At 46.5% G+C, this 24,007-nt stretch overlaps 1 protein-coding gene across 1 annotated transcript in view; it reads right to left on the minus strand.

Annotated features, from left to right (window-relative positions):
* Kif26b (kinesin family member 26B) overlaps window positions 1-24,007 on the minus strand; it is a 403,437-nt gene that overhangs the window by 249,874 nt on the left and 129,556 nt on the right. Inside the window, 1 exon segment of the mRNA XM_038349915.1 lies at window positions 4,698-5,231. Coding sequence (XP_038205843.1) covers window positions 4,698-5,231 — 534 coding nt within the window.

Here is a 24,007-nt window from a genome sequence, read left to right on the forward strand (position 1 = left end):
CCCGGACACTCATTAAACTCTAGATGCTTCCCTGCTCAAGGGACACTTGTGGCTCTAAGCCAGAGGAAATCTGCTCCGCAGAGGGAAGTGGGAGTGTGGGTGAGTAGGGAAAGTGCAGCTGGCTTTCAGAGCAGTGAAGCATCTCTGACGAGCTGGCTAGACCGCGAACTACAGAATATTTACTGCAGGGAGATGTTCCTAACAGGAGACACTCAGTCTGCCAGACTGGGAGCCCACGCCCCAGGGCATTAGGGTGACATAGTCACAACGGGAGGGATACTGATTCATAGTCAGACCCCAAATCTCTTTATCCCAGAGAGATTTCCTCTGGTCCCTTTAATCATTACTCAGGGAAAAATACATGAGTTGGTCAGCTCTAGCGTTGCCAATAGAATGGATCCAGGATAATTGCAAGATGGGAATTTGTACGCATCCTCTTTGAATCTGATTTTAAGCCATAACGAGAGCTGGATTCAAGTTCTTCCTCGCAGTCTCAGAATGGCCTCACCTGCCAACCTCACGGGCAGTGTGCCTGGACCCTCCCTCACTGTGAAGACCATGGGACAGCAATCTCGGTTTCCAGCCCAAGGAGGCAGCCCCACCCAACACCTAACACAGTGCCTACTCCATGACAAAGGGCTTTGGAAAAAAACAGTTGTTCTTGTACAAGAAACTCTCTTTCATCTGAGATGGAGGCAGGAGAAAGTGAGAATTTTTGTGAATATATTTGAAAAGGAATATACCCATAATCCCTAATCTTCCCGTCAGCAACTTCCTGATTACGTCCCTTTCATACATCTTCATCTCTGGTATTTCACATTAAAGCTGTGGTCCTAACTCCTCTTTGTCCTTCTGTCACCTGATGCAGCAGGTGAGGCCATTGCATCCCTCAGATACTGGCTCTGCCGGCTTCTAGTGTGGAAGATGAAACGGGATTTGTCTGTGTAACGTGAGTGTACAGCTAGCACTATCGATGACTCAACCGGGCACGTGATCCATATCCACAGAAGCTAAACTCTAATGCTGATGCTCGCTACATCCATTAGAATGCCTTCATAGAGTAAATAGTCATCATTACAGAATATCACGCTCACACCAGACATCATATCTTCCTTGTTTCTGCCGTGCTAAGTATTAAAAAGGAGGTCTTGTAGGTGCCAAGCCAGTGTTCTTCCAGTGAGTTACTCTTTTAGACCCAAAGAACATATTTAAGAAAAAAGATATTTAACAGCATGGAAAAATATGCCCAGTCTACCAAAAAAAGTCAAAACCCCGGATTTTATCACAAAGTTACAAATTGTGAGTGCATTTCTTGGAGAAAATATGACTAAATAATTTATTTCTATGTGATGTAGGCTTTGGAAAATCACAGTTAAACTTCATATAGTCTCCATTTTATTTTTAAAAATGCTTTACTTCTTATAATGTAAAAAATATTTTAAATGTACTGTGTGTTTTTAAATGATAAACTATCTTTTAAAAGCATGCCATTCCATAATAAAGATATTTTCTGCTCCTGACAGCTCTAGTTGGGTGTTGATTGCTCCCCAGGGACCCATATGATAAAGACTTAGCCCAGAACAGCTGCACTGGGAGATGGTAGGACCCTTACGACTCAGGGCCTAATGCGAAGTCTTTCCGTCTTTGGGAGCATGCTCTTGAGCAGGCTTTGGGTTCCTCCCTTACTTCCTAGCAATGAGATCATCCATAGTTTTTCTTGCCCCAGGCTCAAAATCTATGAGGTTCTGATGGTCAGTCTCCATCGTCAACACAGCTGGGTTTAGGAACCCATGAGAAGCACGTCTCTGGGCATATCTGTGGGCTTGCTTTCAGGTGAGATGAACTGAGGGGCCAAGTGCAACCTTCCACATGATTACATAACAGAGAAAGCCAGATGAGCCCCAGGAGTCCCCTCTGGGCTTCTGCTCTGTGGAGGTGGGAGGAGGAAAGGAGTCTCAGCCACATGCCATCATGGGGCTGCTCACCTCCATACTTTCCCTGCCCTAATGGGGCTAAAATAAAACTTCCTCCCTTAAAGCTTTCAGTCAGGTGTTCTGTCAGAGAGGTGAGAAACGTAGCTAACACAGAGGCCGGCTGACCAAAAGCTGTAAGCGCTTCTTACCCTGTTATAAGGAGAGAAAGCTACCACAGAGGCCGGGAAGGCGGCTCAGTGGTTAAGAGCACTTGTTGCTCTTGCAGAGGCCCCAGGTTCCTTCCCAACATTCCCACGGCGGCTCACATCAGTCTGTTGCTCTAGTTCTAGGGGATCTGGCATCCTTTTCTGGCTTCAGCTGGCGCCAGGCACATACTTGGTACACATACATATATGCAGCCAAGAAACTCATAAACACAAAATTAAAAAAAGGAAAGAAGGAAAGAAGGAAAGAAAGAAAGAAAGAAAGAAAGAAAGAAAGAAAGAAAGAAAGAAAGAAAGAAAGAAAGAGGGAGGGAGAGGGAGAGAGGGAGGGACTGAGGGAGGGAGGAAGAAAGGAGGGAAGGAAGGCAAAGAAAGAAAGAAAGAAAAAAGAAAGAAAGAAAGCAAGCTAACTCAGAGGCCTATGCAGTGACTTTCAAGATTAGGCTATGCAGTCTCCTTAACGGCTTCCTTATTGGTTCCTTATCCTATTTATACGGTATATAAATATGGAGTTATACGATATAATGTGGTATATGTAGATAAACCACACAGAACTTCATCTAAAAGTCAAATGATTGCTCAGCTCCTTCAGATCAAAATAAGAATTGTTTTCTTTGCTGTTCTAGATCCCACAGGAAGTGTGGGAAGCGCCAGGGAATTGCTCAGGGCCCAGGAAAGCTAGCGTTGGTCTGTCATTGGCTGTGTGGTCGTAAGTGATTCGCTTTTCCTAAGCATCATGCTCCTTGACTATACAAAGATCCAGCCATTTCCTCCTTGCCTTATGGGCCCATTGCAGGGTTAAATGAAATTATTTGGGGGAACTGTAAGGTACTCAAATTTTATCGGCCACATTGAGTTCATTTTATGGTTCCCTGTATGTTTTCCCTCATGTCACAATACTGGTCTGTGTACCCTCACTTGGTTTGTTTTTCTTCTGGGCACAGAGGCATGTTGGCTTTCCATTTCTCCTGCAGGGAAGTGGGGCTGGAGCCCTGGATTCTTGACAGTAGAATATGAATGGAAACACTGTATGGCCCAGGATAAGCCTCAAACCCACTGTGGGAGCCTCTGCACCTACCCCTCACTTCTTGGCTGGTTATAGAAGATCTGGTAGCCGGGCGGTGGTGGCGCACGCCTTTAATCCCAGCACTCGGGAGGCAGAGGCAGGTGGATCTCTGTGAGTTCGAGATCAGCCTGGTCTACAAGAGCTAGTTCCAGGACAGGCTTCAAAGCTACAGAGAAACCCTGTCTCGAAAAACCAAAAAAAAAAAAAAAAAAAAAAAAAAAAGAAGATCTGGTAGATGACTCTTAAGGCCCCTGAAAGATGGGGACACATCAGATGAAGGAAGTCTAAGTCCCTGGATGATAAGGGAAGGCCGCTCACCCTATATGACACAGCACAGAGGAGAAGTGACCTAGGGTGTTCAGGATTATCTGATACACCAGTAACTTTCCTAACAACCCATAACTATGGCCACCCCTCCACATCAGTGACATTCAAGAGTCTGTGCTGGTCCCTACACAGCAGACACAGAGGACAGAGGACATGTGTAGACTCTGACTCTGACATCTGATAGAAAGTTCCCCTAGGAAAAATCAAGACAAATTATTTTTTCTATATTTTGGTTTGGTTGGCTTGGTTTGTGGTTATTTTTGGGGGGATTGTTGTTTTTGAGACAAGCTTCACTATGTACCTCAGGCTGGCCCTGAGCTGTCTCTGTAGTCCAGGCTGGCCTGAAACTCTAGATGCTTCTCTCTTCCTAGTGCTGGGACTTGCTACCGTGTCTGGATCACAACTTTTTTTTCAGGTTAGAAACCTGCTCTCTTACTTTCAGATAAAGAGACCTGAGGGTAGTGCTCAATTCGGTACCCAAAGAGGGAGAAGATGAAAGGAGGAGACTATGGGAGGAAGGCTTCTGTGATTAGGTCCAACATAAAGATGAGTCTTAGGCAGAAAAAAGTGAAGGTCTGCCAAGGTACAAGAGGTTCTCCGCTCCTTTCAGAAGGTGCAGACAATGGGAACAGGAGGCCAAAACAAACCTTCATCTAAATTTTTAGTGATATATATCTTTATGTCTAATAAATATCTGTATTTAATCCTTACAATTATTTTATCGACTCCACATGGAGAGCCCAGGATAGGGCAATCCCTTTGTGCTAAGTTGTTTTGCTAGCATGGGTACAGGTCAGAATATTGGGCCAGTCTGAGCATTTCCAGGCCTTTGCTCTTAATCACTAAACCACACAGTCAAGCTGGGAGCTACGAAGTCCTTGCCACTGCCCAAGCCAATAAGATCCCTCAGGGGTGGGGGCAGAGATATTAGCTAAGCAAGAAGAGGTTAGGCATTGGGAGCTGCAGGTTCTCCCTCAAAGCATGCCAGACTGCCTGGAGCTCCTTGGGGAGAACTCTGTGGGAGTGTATGGAAGCTCCCAGGAGGAGAAAGGAGAATGCCTAACTGCTGCCTTGACTCTTAACCTCTAGACCGAGACCTGGAGTGTGTGCTCATTTTTATATCCGAGGAGGGAACCCCTGCATTTCTCTGCTTGTAGAGCTGCTTACCTGGTAGGGGTACAGGGTAACCCCATTGGTTCTTGAAAGGGACCAGGTGCCATCCAGATACTGGTGAGCCTGAATGGCCACCGAGTTAAGGATGTTCCCATTGTTGGGGCTGGTGGCCATCTGGAGGCTGACTTTGGCCTGGTGAGTTGGGGATCCACTCTTCTTTTCTGCGCCGTTGCTGACCCCAAGGCTGTTGGGTTTACCGCTGTGCTTGTTGACGAGGCCTGTGTAGGTAGAGGTGGCATAGGGGGCGGGCACAAAGGCCCACTCCCTGGGTTGCTGGAGCCCACCCATGTGCCGGGACCCCACCAGTGCGGGAATGCTGGAGATCGGAGGGGGTGAGCCCGGAGAGGCATCGTAGTGCTCGCTGCCGGCTGCCTGCTCCAAGGCGAGCACCATTTGGATGGCTTCCTGCTTTAGCTGGTTCAGGTGTGTGGCACAAATGTCACAGCGGTTGTCTCGGTCATTCCATGACTTCCTGATGGTGTTAGGGACCTGGAGTTTGTCGTGGACCACAGCAGCGAACGCAGGGTCCTAGAGGACACACAAAGGGAAGAGAGGAACAGGGCGTCACTCAATGCTGGTGAGTCCACTTTAGATGTCTACAGCCCAAGGGTTAGACTGCTTGAGCAGTCCACCAGGAAGAAGACTGACCGGGAGGATCCCCGGATGTGGACACGAGCATGCGCGCTGAAAACTTAAAGGATACTAAACAAAACACAACCTCTAAGTACGCGCACTGCTCAGTCAAAGGAGAACACTTGAGACTCTCCTATGTCTACCGAGGAATTATGGACAACCTGCTCCCTCCGTAGCCCAGCATGGTTCGGGTGAGTGCCCCATTCTGGGTGGCAGAGAGCTGGCATGGGACGGAGGTGCCACTTGTGACGGGGAACAGAGCGTCTATCCTGTTAAACTTTGGCTTCAGCAACATGTGTGCTAAGTCAGTGCCATTGGGAAGAAAACTAGCCAAATAGATTCTCGAAGGAGGATCCAGCCTGTTCCAGCAGCCAGCACTCCTCTGCAGGCACCTAGGATTGGCACTGGCCCCATGAGGAGCTGTCTCTGTACCAGCTTCCCCATTTTCTCCACAGGCTTTACCTAAAACCACTACAAAAAAAATAAATCTTTATTCAGGTATAGTGGTTCACACCTGCACCTGCCTCCTGCCACCGCTAGGGGAGCGGAGAAGGGTTGCTAGAAGTTCCGGGCTAGCCTGGGCTACGTAGTGAGGCCTGTTTCTTAACCCCCACTCCCATAGCTTATGCCCCAAGGTCATATCTAAAAGAAGTGGGGGTAATGAAGATGCTATCTCTCATTCACTTTGCTTTACCTTCCACAGAAACAGGATTACATAAAGAAATAGCTCCGGGCATGTGACTGGGTACCCAAACATTTCCCACTTCTCTTCCTTGTGTCCCTAGAGTTCTGCATGACCTTAGATACCTTACTCATTGCACTGAACCTCTCCTCACTGTGCCCTGTCCTTGCTTAATGTCCTTCCAGATCCATGACTTTATTTGTGGGGAAAGCAGGATAGGATACGTGTCCATGCATGTATGAGCAGAACCACCTAGGCATGTTTTGGGCCTAGCAGAATTTGCAAAATTCAACAGTTCTTGTGAGTAACAGATGAAGCTCATCTCAGGAGACATTTTCCTCTAGGACACCAAAAAAATCGCCCTTCAGAAAAGCGTTGTCAGCTTTTATGGAGCAGAGATCCATCTGGACTGAGCAGCGTGCAGGGATGGTAGCACAGGGCAGCCAGGGTGGGCAGGAAGACCGTCAGTGGGAGGCTGGTTCCTAACCACAATCTGTCTGGGTGATGGGCCCCAGCATTTTATTTTCCCTGTTTAACTGCCCCGAGCAGCTCCTCAGTATACACTGATTAATTGATTAATAAATCAAGAGGCCTCTTCACAGAGCAGCAGCAAGGAAGGCACTAGAGGCAGAAACCCAAGGCAGCCTATAAAGTGGCTGGAGCAATAGGAGGTTGGGATGATCAGGTTCCACCTGGAGAAGCCGTACAAACCAGATGAGGGTCACTTGTCGCATCCTCCTAAGAGGCAGCTGCTCTGTCCAGACAGTCAATCATAGCTCAAGAGCGTGTGGGACCTGAACGAACCGCTGAGGGGGGGAGGGGAATTCTAGAGCAGATGGTTGCCTCAGTTTACCAAACAAGCAGATCCTAAAGGGTGAAAACTTTGGAGTTCCCACGGACATCTTGACCACTTACTTGTCCTGTTATTTTTCATTTCAAGAGTCAAAGAACATCCATAGCCAACCACAGATGCCTTCAAGCTACCAGTAATGTCCTGGGTTTCAAGAGGCCTTGACTTAATTGCTTATTTAAAATGTATTTGCGGAGATGGGACTGTAACTCTATAGGTAGAGTGCTTGGTTATCATGCCGAAAGCCATGGGTTTAATCCAGGGCACCATTTAAACTTGATGTGGTCATGCAAGCCTTCTGTTCCAGAACTCAGGAAATATAGGTGTAGAAAGATCAGAAGTTCAAGGTCATGCTCAGCTATAGAGTAAGCTCCAGGCCCTGCTGGGTTACATAAGACCCTGTCTAAAATATTACCTTTATTATCTCAAATGTCAGGAAGAAAGACCACAGTGGCTACAGGAGAAAGTGTGTACACACTTTCTCATATTTTGAACTTGGAATGTGTGCCTGAGTTTCTGGATTCGGTTTCCATAGAGACACACCTGCTCTACAGAGCTCATGAGCTTCCCCTGGGGCTGAGAACCTTTCACTCCTTCTCTTAGATTTTTATCCCCCTCCCCAAAATAATCCCTTCTTTATTCAGCCTGTTGCTGTCATAGCTCAGGTTCCAGCATTTAACAAATTAATATATTAGCTTCACACCACGCTGGGGAGCTGGGGATAACTCCTGTCCTTTGTGAATTTATATCCAGAAGGTCTTCTTGGCTCCTAGATTGTCAATGCCACACCCTCCTGCTGCCCCTTTAGTCTGATCTGAAATGACTCCAGGATCCATCAACACAGACACACCATGGAGTTCCGCAGCTCTTTGGTCCACCAGCCATCTTTGCAGGTTCTAGCTCCTCACCACTCCTTCCCACACACAACCAACACCAGCCCTGAGAGAGCCAACAAACTTACAATGACATAGTTGGGCCTATTTCCAGTACGTTGGCTCAGGCAGCCTAGAAGTTGTCAGTGACCCACAGCTCTCTCCAGCAGAGGAAGGCTAAGACAATTGTTGAACGAGGAATTGATTGCGGATGATAGGCAGGAGATGTTCCTTCACTGAAGTGGCCCTTGATGCAAAAGCCCTATAGAAGCTCATTCCACCCTGAGGTTCCAACAGGTGAAGAGAGACATCCAAGGGGACCACAATGTCTTCCTAGGGCTTTTCTACATACTACAGACATTTTAGTTTGATTGTTGACTACCAGAGGAATGGTCAACAGACACGGGTTTTCTGTGTGGGGTTAAAACAGAGAGGATTCAGTATTCAAGGAGATTGGAAGCAAATGGCAGGAAGCGTTTCGAGACAGCAGACAGCACAGGCTGGGCATCCCTGACATGGGCACAGAAAGGACTGCAGGGCCCAGAAGATGCGTGTAGGAAGAACTCCTGCATCAGCAGATGCAGAGAAAGAGACACAGGCACCCAGCTAGGCATCTGCCTTGAGATATTTGCCTTGTCTGCTTCTGACCCACCCTGTGACCTCAGGAAACAGACAAATTGGCGCAGCATAAACCACACACAAAATTAGTTCTGTCTTCTCTCTCACATGAAGGGGAACTTGAGAAGATGTCTGAGTACCTGGTAGCGGCCCTCAGAAGGAAGGGGATGGAGAAGTTAATATTCATGCATCTAATCTGTCACAATTAGTAACGGCTACAAAATAACAAAGAAAACCCCACAATGTGGCTTTCTGGTGCCATCATTGCTTTGAGACTTGTCCTAAGAGTATCTCTGGAAAAGCGGGTCTCCTGCCACAACCCACAGGGCTCTCACTCAGTCTAATGATTCCCTTAGACTGGGTCACACATCTGAGAGACTCCATTGTCCAGGTACTCACACCCAAGCCCATGTCTTCAGTATCCGCCTGCACCATTATCACCATGTCTAGGAAGTCCCTCTTTCTGTCCCTACCTGATCATCTTCCTAAATCCTGCCCCTTCAAAACCACCCTTCAAACTGACAGCTCCAAACTAAATTCATTTGCTCCTAAACCTTCCTCCATTCCAGTAACCACTACCTAAGCAGATAATATAATTAGCTGTCGAGGGGCCCTGGCTGGATATCTAGAATCACCTGTCTTCTTTACATTCATATCCAATCACCAAGCTCGCTAAACAGAAATTCCTAGAAGGCCTCAAGCCCACCCCTCCTCTTCCTGCTGCTGCCTCCATGACCAGGGCCAGGTTAACCCTCTGATGCCAACAGCTGAGTTAATGAATTTAGTACCCCCCATTTCACACGGTCCCCTCACCCCTAGCCTTGACCTCCTTCTACGCCTGTAACGGCTGTAAGAAAATACACGATGGCACCGTCCCTTCTTTTTCAAACTTCATGCTATTGCTCTATGTTCATGCTATTGCTCTATGTTCATGCTCTATGTTATTGTTATTTGTATAATTATTTCCCCACCAGACTCTCAGCTGTGTAAGAGAAAAATATTCTTTTGACTTTTAAGTCCTTAAATGTTTAGCACAATGCCTATTACACAGGACTCTCACAAGAAATCCTCATGAAATGAACAAATGAATGAGTGAATGAATGAATGATAGAGATTAAGGAACAGATGTATTCTATGCCCATCGCTCATTTGCTTTTTTTATGGTTTATTTAACTTTTTTTATTTTATGTGCATTGGTGTGAAGGTGTCAGATCCCCTGGAACTGGATCTTCAGACAGTTGTGAGCTGCCATGTGGGTGCAGGGAAATGAACCCAGGTCCTCTGGAAGAGCAGTCAGTGCTCTTAACCACTGAGCCATCTCTCCAGCCCACTCATTTGCTTTTTTATAAATGAATCTCTCCCAATATGTATCTTAAGTGTTCCCCCAGATCCTCATGAACTAAGGCTTTGGCCCCCAGAGTGCTGCTATGCCTTTAAAAGATGGGAACCTAATGAGAGGTCTTTGGGAAACTTGAGCAGGCTTTTGAAAGGAACTGCAGGTCCCTTCCCACCTCTTTTACTTCCTGGTGGGGAAGTGATCAGTTTTACCCTGACACGGGCTCCCTCCCATTGCCATCCCTCCCATTGCCATCAGATATCCTCACCAGCCAGCTAAAGCAGTTGTCCACCTGACTGTGGACTGAAATCTGTGACCATGAGACCAAATAGACTTTTCCTTCTTTTAAGTTGGTCGTCTCAGGTGTTTGCCCTATCAGGTGAGAGCCAGCTGGCTGAACAGAAGCTTTGGAATCTCGGGCTGAGACAGCTTCCCAGTCATAACCACCACGACTAGCTAAAGAGCCTGTGTAGTCTCCTTTGACGGGATCTTAATATCAGAATAGATTCTCTCCCAAAACCAATGTTTTCATCTTTTCCCTACATTTCCCTAAGACAATAACTATTACATAGGATGAACTAAAACCATTATTCCCTGATCATCTGTACAGCTGAGAAATTCTAGGGTACTATTCCTTTCGTGGTTCACTGAGGAGGCCCCCCTAGCAAGCAGGTGGTGGCAGACTCTCAATGAATGAGGAGGGACTGGTAACGAGGGCTGAGGAATCTGCAGGGCTCAGGCAAGAAAACACTGGCCAGGCAAACAGTGCTGTTTACGGATGCTCCTGGTTGCTTTCTGCTCCGTGTTTCAGCCTCCGAGGGGTGGGTTGCTTAGCAATCAACGCTAATGCCACTTCTGAGGACAGGATGGGTTTGTGCATTATTTTAGCCAGAAGAGTGCTTCGCGTGTGTTCCTCCAAAGCCTCTGGGTCTGTGATGAAGGCAGCAGCTGGAGTCAGCATCCAGCATGTGTTGTACAAATTCCTGGTGATGTTTGCTCCAGGTTTATTATTCTAGAGGTCTCTGGAGACATGGGCTGCACAAGATTTAAGCTGCTCTTCAAAGGCTGCTTCTTTCCACTTTGTTCCTAAAGTTTCTCCCTCCATAAACAACTGCCCCCCCCCCCAGGCCTGGGCTGGAAGATGGGGCCCTGAGAATAAAATGTTTTATTTTGCACAGCAGGCAGCATCCCAGATCAAGGGGATTTACCTTCACACCCTGCAGACTCCCCCCTAGCCTGGGGTTTGCATTCCCACCCTGTCACCTTTCCCGCTGAGTGTCCTTTCTCCCTGGGTGTCCATTACAGCCACTCAGCTCCCTAAAGCAGGTGTCCTTATTAATGAGTCTTCTGAAGGCAAATTGCAAAATTAAAAGCATATAAAATCAATAGGTAGCAAACTTTAGGTAGAGTAGACCCAGTAATCACTGCTTATTCCCATTGGAGCCCAACTATTTGGACACAAGTGTCTCTCAGAGAAGTGAGGTTTCTACTTCAAGAATGTGGCCATTGCTTGCTCAGTCTTATAAGCAAGAACATTTTAAACACTGGTGGGGGACTCCCCACCCCCACCCCCAAGCACTTCTTCCCCAGGAAGATTCTGTTTTTTATGATCTTTTTCGCTTCCTGAGTTTCCATGTCATTTTCCTTAGGGGTTTGATGGTGGACATTTGAAAGCAGAGGCCTCGTGAGATCTAAAGAGGACATCTCCCAGAGTCTCCTTCACCCTCCTAGCATGGTGGATCTACCGAGCAAGAACTAATGGGGAAAGCTGAAGTTAGTATCCTTTATTCTGGCTGTTCGTGGAATTCCCAGACCACAGACAACGGCTGTGCCTACCTCTGCAGAGGAGCCAGGAAACAAATTAGAGTGTTGGACAAAGTCATGATGCGCTGCTGTTGTTTGCAGGAAGGGGATGAGTCTCAAGGGCTCTGCCATCCTCAGTAATGCAATGTGTGAACTGGAGTTAGTCCCTGAGAGGGTCCCTCTGATTGGCAGGGGACACGTTCTCCACAGTGAGATGCCTGTGTGAGAGAGAGAGCCTGCTGTCTGTGTGAGAGAGTCTGCTCGCAGCTCTACTTCATTAGCACACAACATCTATAGAAATGTCTGGCTGCCTTTCCTGGACCCAGGGTTTGTCAGCATTGTAAGTGTCCTGTGAGCCAGTAGCACCTCCCCGGTAATGAAGATCACACGTTGGTGTGCACGTGAATGTGAATCCTGGTGGTGAGAGAGAGAGAAAGAAAGAAAAAAAGAAAGTAAAAGCATAAAGGCAAAGCTAGGTAATGAGCTCAGAGAGACAAAGGGGGAGAAAAACCCACCGCAGGGAGAAATGTTAAATGTCAGACCAAAGTTGTTTTACATAAGAAACCAAATTAGGCTGAGATGTCATGATTGTGCCCAGCCTGTGCGATTCTGCTCTGGACCACTGCAGAGAAGCTGAAGCAAGTGTTCTCGGCTTCTGAGCTCAGCAGTACCAAGGGCGGGTGGCAAGCAGCTAATGGGACATGAAAAGGTGCTGTAGATAAAAGCTCTCTGCTCAGACAGACAGACATGTGCATCCTCTGCCTCTCACTATGGAACATCACGTGCCTCTTGTGTTAGTTACTAGAACAGAGCCAGTGCCAGCACCATGCTCTTGGAAATCCCAAAGTGCACACAGAGACGGGGTGAGGAATACACATTGACAAAGTCAAATAAACAAACAGAGTAGTTCTGTCAAAACATGAGGTAACCTGCAGAGTGCAGAAGATGAAGATGCAGGATGTGAGGATGCTCTGTCCTGGATCCTAGAAGCCAGATGACACTGGCAAAGCTGCCTTGAGCCTTGATTCTGTCAACGGTTAAGTGGGAAATACCACCCAGATTATAGACTTATATGGACCAAAAATAATTCACAAGCGTCACATGTAAGAGATTGAATAAATCGTATCTAAACTTCAGTAATAATAACAAAAACCTTCCTACTTTAAAAAGGGGGAGAATTTTATTTTTGCTTTCTTGTTATCATTACTGCATGTATGTTTGTGGTATAAGTCTGTGTGTGGTCACACATGCATGGGCACAGGTGGAGAGTGTTCAGATGCATATGTGTGCATGTAAGTAGAGGTGGATGGTGGTTATCTTCCTGTTCACCCTTTACAGTATATATTGAGGCAGAACAGTGTCTCCCACAGACCCTGAAACTCCCAGTTCATCTGTCTGTAGCCAGCTTGCTCTACTGATCTCTGTTTTGCAAGCCTTGGGATACAGGCAGGGTACCCCACCTGCCATCATTCACATAGGTGCCATGGATACAAACTCCAGTCCTCATGCTTGTGCATCAAGCAGCTGAGCCATCTCCCAGGCCCTCAAAAATGGTTGTAAACGTTCATGAATTAGTCAAAAGCTAGGTGCGGTATTTCTCATCAGGATCAACCACAGGGGATCTGTCAAGGTCACAGCCTTTCCAGCTAGCCACTGTGGACAGTTCCACAGGTTTTTTCCAAAACTCTTGGTGGAGTCTCGAGGCTCAGGCCCTGGCTCCACCACTCAGTATCCGGAGCCAGGAACCACTGCTTTTTTAAAACCTAACCATACATACCCCTCAATATAGAAACGGGAACTTATGATCATACCTATTCTATTTGGTAAGGATACAATGTGCTGTGTACGTAACATTTTAGCACAGTCCTTGATTTGCTAATAAGTAACAGTCGTTATTCCTAGTGTTAGGTCAGCCACAGTAGTCTTTCCATGGTGGTTACTCTCCTTATGGAACACTGAACCTGGGGTTGGCTTCACACTTCAGATGGGGGCGGTGGCAGCGGCAGGGGTGGTGATAATGGTAGCAATTACCTTACAGCTTACTTTATCCAGAAGAACTGAGTACATGTTTTTCACACCCGAGACTCTTGCTTCCCAGTTCACACATTTCCCTGTGAAAACATCTTCGAGTCCCAGCTAGGTTCAGAGCTTCCGAGGAGAAAGCGTACTCCTGCCACATTACCAAATAGCTCCCATACCAACAGGTTCACAGTCATGACACAAACCTCAACACTGAACTTTGCAAAGACATGAATAGTCAGGTTTCTAACATGGCATGCTAAGATTGCTTTCCAATTACTGACGTCCACGACCACAAGCATGCTCCTGTGCAGGCTGCAGGCCACCACCAGGCTCAGGGATGGAGCATACTCGTTCTGGGAGGAGCTCTAGCTGGAGAGGGCTGTTTAGAATCTGTTAACTATCTATGAAACGCCCTTTAATTGGTTTTATATGTATGGAACACTGAGTCACTGTACTCAGCTGCATTTTCCTAGATTTATTACAAAATGTGAAAGTCTTAAATTTTTTAGTTATGGGACTTATAAAGACTAAGAGGCTGAAAAGCTCTGTTCTGAACATCTCCTGGAGCAAATCTGGGTGGTTCAGCAGTTCCCCAAGATCGGGTGCTTGAGGCCCAGTGCTCCAGGCCTCACCTAACCGCTCAGGCTGACTGTCAGAACCTGCCCTGGTTGCTCACGGATCTTGCAGGGCCAGCATGGGCTCCCCTCTGTTCCACAGAAGTCCTTGCTACCCTCTTCCCCCACACCCTGTCTCTCTGTCTCTACTGGGGTGCCTGCTCTGGCAACAGTTCATACCTGCTCTTGAGACCATGGGACACTTCAGGAGGATAAAGGGTTTGCTATTATTGTCACTGGGGGTTGCTTGGTGGGTTTGTGCCCTTCTGTCCAAATGTACCAAAGTGTACATTTTAAATGTGTGCCTTTACTATGGCTCACTTACATATCCATTAAGCAAAACCACACACACACACACACACACACACACACACACACACACACATCTTACCCATGCTAGGGCTCAGCGTCAGTCTATTCCAAGTCATGGGACTCAGCAAACACTTCCTTATGAGGGAGGTGCGTGTTCTATCGTCAGAATCACTGCAAATTCCCAGGAGGCAGAAAGCGTGTCGTGATGGTTTCATCTCGAGGATAACCTTCATTCTTGCCTCCCGGAGTCTGTTCTCAAGATGGTGACCAGGTCAAGACACTTCAGTCCTGACAGGACAGGAGGGCTTGTCTGCCCCCAAGCTTTTTAACCCCCTCTGTCAAGATGCCACTTTACCGTGCCCCCCCTGTGAGAAACCCCGAAGCAGCAGCTCTGCCCTCCCTTAGATGCTCACGGGCATGTGGTAGAATCTTGGAAGAGGGGGCTCTGGAATCCATGAGCTAATGAGCCCTCCAGGAGGTCACAGAGGAAAGGGAAGACAGAAATGAGAGGAGAAGGAATTCCTGCCACATTGCTTCGTGTGTGTGACCTTAACTGTGGCCTGAACAGAGTTAGATGAGAAACCCTCGTCCTGCTCAGTGACTGTATCTCCTGTGAGAAACTTAGTGCTAGGTGGCTACTCTTTAGTTTGAATGTTCCAGCTGTGATGAGTGCCTCTTGAGCTACAGTCCAAAGGCTAAAGATAGAGCTACGAGATACAAGGCTCCCTCACTCAGTTCCCTCTGGCTGCCAATGGTGCTCAGACACTGCCAATACGACCCCCAGGACACTTTTAAAAAACCATTCAGTTGGTGTGTTTTGTTTTCTGTCACAACTTGGAGGGAGTCGTGACAGCTAGTGGCTAGAGGCAAAGATGCTGTTAAGCATCTTCCATAGCAGAGGTTGCACCCTCTCCCTGCCCTTTAATAAATAGTTACCAACCCCAAATAACTCTGTGCCATGGCAGACACGCTAACCTTTGCCCTCCCACAGAACCCTTCCTCATGGGTCTCAATGGAGAAAGGCCCCTTGCGTGGTGAAGAAGGCTGGTATTTTACACCCAGACAAACAGCCAGCTCTTCCCTTCCTTGGTTTCCCTTAGTCATCAACACGGAACCCTAAATGGCTTGTCCTCTTAATGCTCTACTCCAGCTGAAGCTGACAGTGGAGCTGAGCTTGGAAGGGTGTGTGACATCCCTCACGCGACTTAAAAACAGCCCATGCTGGCAGAGGTCCCGTCCTGGACCACTTGTCCCAGTCTCCATCCTTCCCCCTCACTGGCATTGTAAACATCACCCTTCCTGGCGACAGTGGCGTGGCTCACAGAGCCACCAGCTGTTTCTAAGCAAGCATGCAATGGAAAGGATTTGTGGCCCAGGTTCTCGGTCACTTGTAAATGTGGATTTGGTGACTGGCTTCAAGGACTGCTTCTGGAGGCTGTCATTTACATCTGGGGTTGCAAATGGGGACAACTGAGGTGGCTTTGTCTATAAAATCATGTCAAATCTCTGGTCAGACTTCACATCATGGTAACTGTGCAGTTTCCCTTCTGGAGAAAGAAAACCAGCACCACGAGAAGACAAAGTCATCTGAAGATGTAATTTGGTGCAATTACAGAAGAGACCAAGGGTTTCTTTATTCTTTCAAAAAACCACATTTACGTAGCTCAGACCATTTACCAGGCCTGCACTGGCTTTGGTTTGTTTGGTGAGGGAAGTCACAAAGACTTTGACCTAAATGTCCAAGGCTGGAAGAGACCTTCAGAGGTTGGAGCAAAGCTATATATTTGTGTGTTTGTGTGTATGTATGTGTGTGCACGTGTACGTGCACGCGTGTGAGTGATACACGGTTTATGTTTATGTGTTCAAGTGTCACAGGCATGTGGGGACAAGCGGCATCTTTCTCAAAGCACTTTCTACCTTGTGTTTTGAGAAAGTGTTTCACTGAACCTAATGCTCATCTCTTTGGCCAGTGAGCTCCAGAGATCTGCCCGTCTCTGCCTCCCAGGGGCAGCAATTATAGACTGTGCTATTGCATCCAGCTTTTACATGGAAATCCGAACTCAGGTCCAGATGCTTGCATGGCAAGCACCTTACCCACGGATCCATCTCCCCTGCCCTGACTGCACCTTCTTATTTCAATCCTGGACACACAAGGAGTGGTTCGGCACACCCTAGAGTAGAGATTAGACCACCCATCAAAATCTGGCACAGAATGTCTATACTCAAACCAACAACTTCTAGATCTTCTTATGATGCTCCAATTCAGCCCTTCATCACAAAATGCTTGCTTACTTATTTGGGGAGGAAGGAATACATAATCCTGGGAACCTTCCATCCCTTACCTTCTGTGGGGGAGGGGATGATGTCCTGAGTGAATGTGTATTACTGGCATGGACACAGCCATGCCAAGGACTCCAGTGTCTCAGACCCATGGAAATGGCAAAGACTCTCTCTGACCCAAGTACTGTGTTAATGACAACTGAGTAGTGAATGCGAAAACTAGCAATCCCTGCTTCCTCCTCCTGGATGGCTGCAACCTGAGACTGCCCCCCCAGGTCCCATTCAGACTAGCTGACCCCTCCTCCGTGGGCTGTATGTAACAAATGCAGAGAGTTTTTGGGTTGAATGATAGGTGCCTCCCATCAAAGCAAGCGGAGTCCACCTGATGCCAGCTTTTCTGAAGGTCTGGCAGCTGCCATTTCTTCATGCCTGTATTAGGCCAGTCAAGTTTGCAGGACCGAGCCACAATGGATTCAGTGACCTTCCTTCCTTTTTTCCATAATGATCTTTAGAAAACAGATTTGGCTGTAAGTTAAGATTTCCAAACATAGGAAGAAAATTTGTTGCTCTCCCATAGCTGCCTCTATTACACTTTTGGTGTGATCTTGAAAAGAGGGCCTGTAAAATGTTTATAAAGTGATTTGTGTGGTCTACTGAAAAAATCTAGATCATAAAAGCTCAGCCCTGAGTATTTTCTAAGGAGCTGTAAGTGGGGGGGGGGGGGAAATAAGAGTAGGGGAATAATACTGGAGAAGACATTCTTGATTAGGTTTTGCTTTTGACTTTTGTTTATGGATTTATCAATACCATTTGAGAATCTTGGTGTGAGCCTGATTTGGCCTGTCCACATTAACCATCAATCAGAAGAAAGGAAAAGCTTAGCGGTGACATCCTGCACGTGGCCATGGTCCTAAACTGTACCACAGCTTTTTACAATGCAGAGTTTTCTGATACAAATGTGGGTGGAGCTTTGCGAGGGGGATCTAGTCGCTATCCAGTTTATTCGCTCATTTATCTCTTCATCCAATAACATCATTCATTTCCTTGTTTATTTATTATTGGCTTCTGAATTCCTTCTGTGCATGTTAGAAAGATAATGTGGCCCTGACCTTTAAATATAGTGTAAAACATACCACAATTAAAGATTCAAGAGCGAAACAGTCTGTTCTCTTCGTGTGGGGACTTGGTGAACAGCTCTGGACTTCATTCCTAATACTCAGGTTTTAGTTTAAAGCTATAAGCTTTGCTGTTTTCTAATTTTACCACCGTGGAAAGTCACTCGATCTTTTTTTTCTTTTCCATTTTTCAAGTGTGTGTATTTGTGACATGTGTGGGGGCATGCATGTGTACATGTGTGGAAGTCAGAGGTTGCTCTCAGGAGTCTTCCCCAAATGCTCTTAAACCCTATTAGTTGAAGCAGTCTCTCACTCAAATCCAGAGTTCAACAACATGGCTAGTCTCACGAGCCAGTTTGTCCTGGAGATCCTGTTCCCCTTCTCAGGTTGGGATTATATTTAGGCCACCACAGCCCCTTAGCATTTACGTGAGTTCCGGGGCCCTGAGTCCTAGCCCTCAGACTTGGACAGCGAGCACTTTGACTACTGCATTATCTCCCTGCCCCCACACCACTCAGTCTCTTGAGGCTAAATTTCCTTATCAAACAGGCAAGTAGACTATTTCTCCCTGGGTATTTACATGAGGATATAAGAGAATCACAGACAGACCAAAGCACTTTATGATGGGCCCTGAAAACACAGCATGCAATTCTTAAGGAATATCAAGTTTTTTCCTGTGCTTAATACATGAAAAAGCATAGCTGGGACGTAAGCCAGGCCCCCATCAGTGTGCATCTCAGTTCAGAGCTTGGGTCAAGGCCTAAGTCTTGAAAGAGGTGACGGTAGAGAAGAATAAAGAGGAGTATCCAGGTAAGCTTTCAAGTTCAAAGGGCCAAGAGGAAAGTGCCAAGCCCAATCCAATGTCCCTCTCCATTTGCTGACCCTCGTCCAGACAGAGCAAGCCTTCTGCTGAGTACCACAACAGGTGGGTCCAAACAACGACCACCATGATGCGTGTTCCGCTGGTCTTCATCAGTTCCCACATCATCAGTCTGTGCAAAAAGTCATTTTCTTGCCATTGCTTCTCACTGCTGTGGTGGCCAGATAGACAAATGGAACTTTCCAGAAAAACAAACCAATAGTCTCCTGCCATCCAAATGTCTACAATAAGCCCACTTAAGAGTCAAGCCAAGAGAACAAATGGCTTAGAGATGGTTGTTGAGAGAGTCTTTGTAGCTAGGAAGAACTCACACACAGATGCCCTGGAATCTTGGACTAGGCCAAAAGCCTCAGACTAGAAGAGATGTTCCCACTAAACAGAGGCCTGCCTAACCAGCAGTTTTTCTGGAACCAGCCCAGACCTGGGTTCCGAGAGTCAGGCCTGAGTGCCCTGTGGCCCATCTCTAGAGCACTGTACGTTCACATTTGGAAGAAAGCTCAGGTGAAGCCTTGTCTGGTCTGATGATTTCAGGACTTGCTTGTGGGTTGTTGTTGGTCTAACCATGGCCAACAGTCAAGAAAGCAGGAGCCATTTTTTCTGCAGAAATGCCAGCCCACAGACTGGATAAACACTACAAATTAGGATGACAATGTCATATTCTCATATTCTCGTAGGCAGTGTCTATGGTCTGAGACAAGGCAGACTTCAGAGTATATGCATCTTTACCAGTGTCTCCTGGATGCCATGAAACCACCTAGGGGTGTACTTCTCAATGCATCCTGGCCTTGTCTAGCCAGAGATGGCTGAGGATCTCCAGAAACCTCTTCAAAAAGGAAAAGACTCTCACTGTGGCAAGATCTTACAGTCAACAACTTCACAGTGCCTAGAATGTTCCCGGCACACAGTACCTACCTCTGGACAGACTGAGTTGGCACCTGACTGGGACTTAGTGTGCCCAGCAGCACCAGGCCAATTGACTTCATGGTTGGTCACTGCCTGAATCCCCTATCCATTAGGGAAAGATTGTGGCAATTCTATCGAGACTGCACTCAGGACTGTCTACCCACAATGGCAGCGCCAAGAGGTGCCCCCCAAGACTTTAAAACTGTTCCCAGACAAAGCCTTTGGGGAGTCTGACTCATGCAGTTCCCTACTGAATTTTCACAAAAGCTTATTCTCAAAGGACTTCGTTTTGTATTCATTAAACTTCAAATACAGTTATATTCAATATTAATTCTACTGTGCTTGAGAACTGAAAATACAGCCCAGCTGTGACAGCGGCCTAACTCATTCCAGATCTTCCCCCATTATTATTTACAAGCAGAATTCTAGCTGCTGCCTCTGCAAACAGTGTAACCTGACTTATTAACTGAGCCAGGCCATTTTTCTGTAGAGCTAATTCATTAATCCAATATTATTGAGGCATTATTAAAAACCTTTAAACTCTTGGCAGTTACTATCACAGTGAATTTTTTGCTGTTTTCTTTTATTTCTATTAAATGCCTCAACATTAATGAGCTCTGTGTATTTCAAAGGCTTGGGGAAGTAGTAAAATGGGATTATTGATGTTTTCCTCCTCAAAATACGTTGGTCCTGTAGCCAGACCGTAACTTGTTAATGTTATTTAAACCATTTCTATTTACAACCATCAGCTGAAAACATGTTGCAAAATCTTCTGGAATCTTTGATTGTGTTCACGTGTATTTATATGTGTCTGAAAATTTAAGAAGGGAGGAAATACGACTTACATATTATTTTATTCAGTCTCTAAGTGAGAATGAATTCACAAACAAAGGAAAAAAAGACCTAACTAAGTGCATGGAGTTTTGGAAGCTATGACTACACATTCCTGTGGGGACAAATTTATGCAACAATATGCAAATGAATTTATTGAGCCCCCAGAAACGATGCTAGGTCCATAAACAAAAGCAAACATGCTACCACGGAGTAAATGAGCAGGAATGACACAGCCCATGTAACATATGGGAAACAAAAAGGCAGGGCAGAAGAAAGGGGGCTTTGGGAATCTGGAGTGAGGACTTTCTCACAATGGGGCACAGATGGCCTCTTGGCTGAGGGGTGCTTCGGGTCAGGGGGAGACCTGAAGGAAGTGGGTGTGACCTACAGCAGTCACCTTGAAGATCACTCGGGCAGGGCAGTCGTACATTCCACGGCCTCCGAGAAAGTCACTGTGATGAAGAACAGCGAGGAGTCCGCTGGGCTACAGTGGGGAAAAGAAAGAGGGGAATGGTGGAAAAGGGGGTCCCTGAGACTGCTGTAGTAGAACAAATGTCCCCCAAATCCTTGAAGTTGACATGTACGTGATGGCACTATAACCTTGGACTTTGCAAAGTGGTCAGGACCCAAGAGCATTAAGACTAACCGTTGCAAAAGAGGCCCTAGAGAGCTCCCGTGCCCTTCCATCATGGGAGAACACAATAAGAAGAGGAAAAAATCTGCCTGTGCCTTGATCTTCAACTTCCCAGTCCGCCAATCTGTGAAAATAAACTTCTATGTACAAGTCATCAGGGCTGTGGTGTGACAATAAAGCAGAACAGGTGGACCGACAAGATATTACATCAACTTCAGGAACAAAATTTTGGATAGAAACATAATTGAGGCGATCAATAGTGAGAAGTATTAAAATTATGGATCAGGGTAGAGTCACATAGAGTAAGTGTAGAGAAAAAAGTTGAAGATCAAGACCTCCACACACATACACAGTGATAGTGAGATGCATTTTTAAAAAGAGAGCTTTTAATGTTTAAGTTGGGAGTTAGCGACATCATTTTTACATTCCAATAGAAAGACAGGTGCTGATCTGCTTGCTCCCAAATAAATTTCATTTTTATCAAGAGTCACGCTCTCTGTTCCTTTCAATCGACAGGACAATGGTGGAAAAACAGACACCACATTTAGTGGTCAAGGGCATGGGGAGAAACAGATGTGACCCGAGCAGCAAGAGAGTGAAGATCTAAGGCCCTTGCAGAAAAGAGGCCAAAGCATGGAGAGTTTCTCAGACAGTGGAACCTGCATTCCACACTAAGTCACAGTGAACAGCTAGGGTGTAGAGAGCAGATGAGGAATGACCCCATCCCCAGCTTCCTATGACAAGAGGCACAAACAGGGATAAAAGGCTTGCTGTTCTGAGTTCTGACATTTCCCAGACAACTGTCAGGGGAGGCTAAGAGGTGGCGGGAGGGAGGAGAGGGGTCCCCAGCAGGAATGAGCTCTGGGCTCCATCTTCACACATGCTGGAGATGGGTGGAGGCAGAGTGAGGGCCCCAGACTACTAGCCTCATCTTTAATGTAAAAGCAAAACCAAGGTAATCACCTTGCACCTCTTTTCCCTGGAGTCAGCCATCAACCAGTGACATTTAGATAGATGTCAACGGTCAAAGGCTGAGGGTCCTGGTTTGCTTTTCCTCTTCCTGTGATAAAACATGTCAACTAGAAACACCTCAGAGGGGGAAAGGGTTTATTTGTCTTACATTTCCAGGTCAACAATCCATCACTGGGGGAAGTCAGGTCAAGAACTCAAACAGAAGCCACGGAGGAATACTCTCTGACTAGCTCACCTAGCTTTCTTTCTTATTTTTATTTTATTTATTTATTCATTTATCTATCTATTTATTTATTGGTTTTTCAAGACAGAATTTCTCTGTAGCTTTGGAGCCTGTCTTGGAACTAGCTCTTATAGACCAGGTTGGCCTTGAACTCACAGAGATCCGCCTGCCTCTGCCTCCCGAGTGCTGGGATTAAAGGCGTGTGCCACCACCGCCCAACTTTCACCTAGCTTTCTTACGTAGTGCAGGACTGTCTACCTAGGGACAGGACTGCCACAGTGGGTGGGAATATCCTCCATCAATTTATAATCAAAACAATGCCACCAACATGCCCAGAGACCAAATTGATCTAGACAGTTCCTCGGTTAAGGTTCCCCCTTCCCTGGTGACTTTAGGTTGCATCAGGTGATGGAGGAGAGTTATCTGTCTATGTTTTTTTTATTGGTTAATTAATAAAGAAAACTGTCTTGGCCCTTTAAGAGACAGAAAATTAGGTAGGTGGAGTAGACAGAACAGAATTGTGGGAACAAGGAAGTAGAGTGGGGGAGACGCTTTAGGACAAAGGAGAGCCCCACAGGGATAGTTCAGTCGATAAAGCACTTGACACTCAAACATGAGGGCCTGGGTTCGGATCCCCAGCACCCACTTAAAGGGCAGCCTCAGCAGCACACATCTGTATCCCAGACCTGGGGAGGTGCAAACAAGACAGGTCCCTGGAGCTCAGTGGCCGGTCCCTCTAGCCGGGTTGATGAGCTCCAGCTTCAGTGGGACCTTGTCTCAGAAAAGAGGACGGAAAGAGGCAGAGAAGGACACCCAATGTCAACCTCTAGCCTCTAGTACGCATGTACACACGTCTACAAAAACGTGTACACACAGAGAGAGATTCCCGAAAATTCTCTCCTCACTTCACACCAGTTTTCATTTCACTGATTTGGACACAGACCTGAAACATTTCAGGGCATCTTCTCACTCTCAGTTCAAACGCCACCCGGAGTCACTTCCCATGGGAGCGACAGAGCAGAGGGGGCGTCTCAAATATTTTAAACAGCTCTTATGTATTAGAGATATTAACCAGCTGCAGTCTTACGCCTCAGATCCCCTCTGTCGTTACTGTCCTCTGCAGAACATCATACCAAGTGACTAAGACCTTCAAGAGCCCCCAAGGAAGCTGATTTCAGATTCCAGCATAAATAGGCTTAGAAAAGAGACAGATGACTGGAACACGCAGTTTGGGTTGTTTCCTTCCCAGAGGGACATGAATCAAAATGCCTCATCTCTGATCGCTCTTTCCAAGTCCTTCAGGTTAGCTCCTCCCTCATGTCCCCTCTCCTTCTCACTCCCCTGACTCTTCTGAAGGCCTCAGCTACCTAGCTGCTTGCTTGCCCACCCTCTCCTCCCCACCCCATCAAGCCCACGGTGCCGAGTGCTAATTCTGACAAACTGGGATGGGTAGCTGAGAAACAGGATCAGTCACTTCACCTGCCTTTAGCCTCGAGTCCTTGGGAAAAAAAAATAATTGTAGAAGGAAGTATTGTTTTGAGTGATTTCAGGGGAAAAAATATTAGAAGTAAAAAACTTTTAAAAAATCATAGACTAAGGATTCATCTTCGGGAGAACCCCATTTCTTCCCCATCCATATTACTCATTCTGTTTTCAAAGACAGCATAAATACTTTGAATCAAACAGCATGTTTGCTTGTTTGGGCTCTGAGGATGAAACAC

Source organism: Arvicola amphibius, chromosome 12, assembly GCF_903992535.2.
Source record: "Arvicola amphibius chromosome 12, mArvAmp1.2, whole genome shotgun sequence".
In the NCBI taxonomy this organism is placed as follows: domain Eukaryota; kingdom Metazoa; phylum Chordata; class Mammalia; order Rodentia; family Cricetidae; genus Arvicola; species Arvicola amphibius.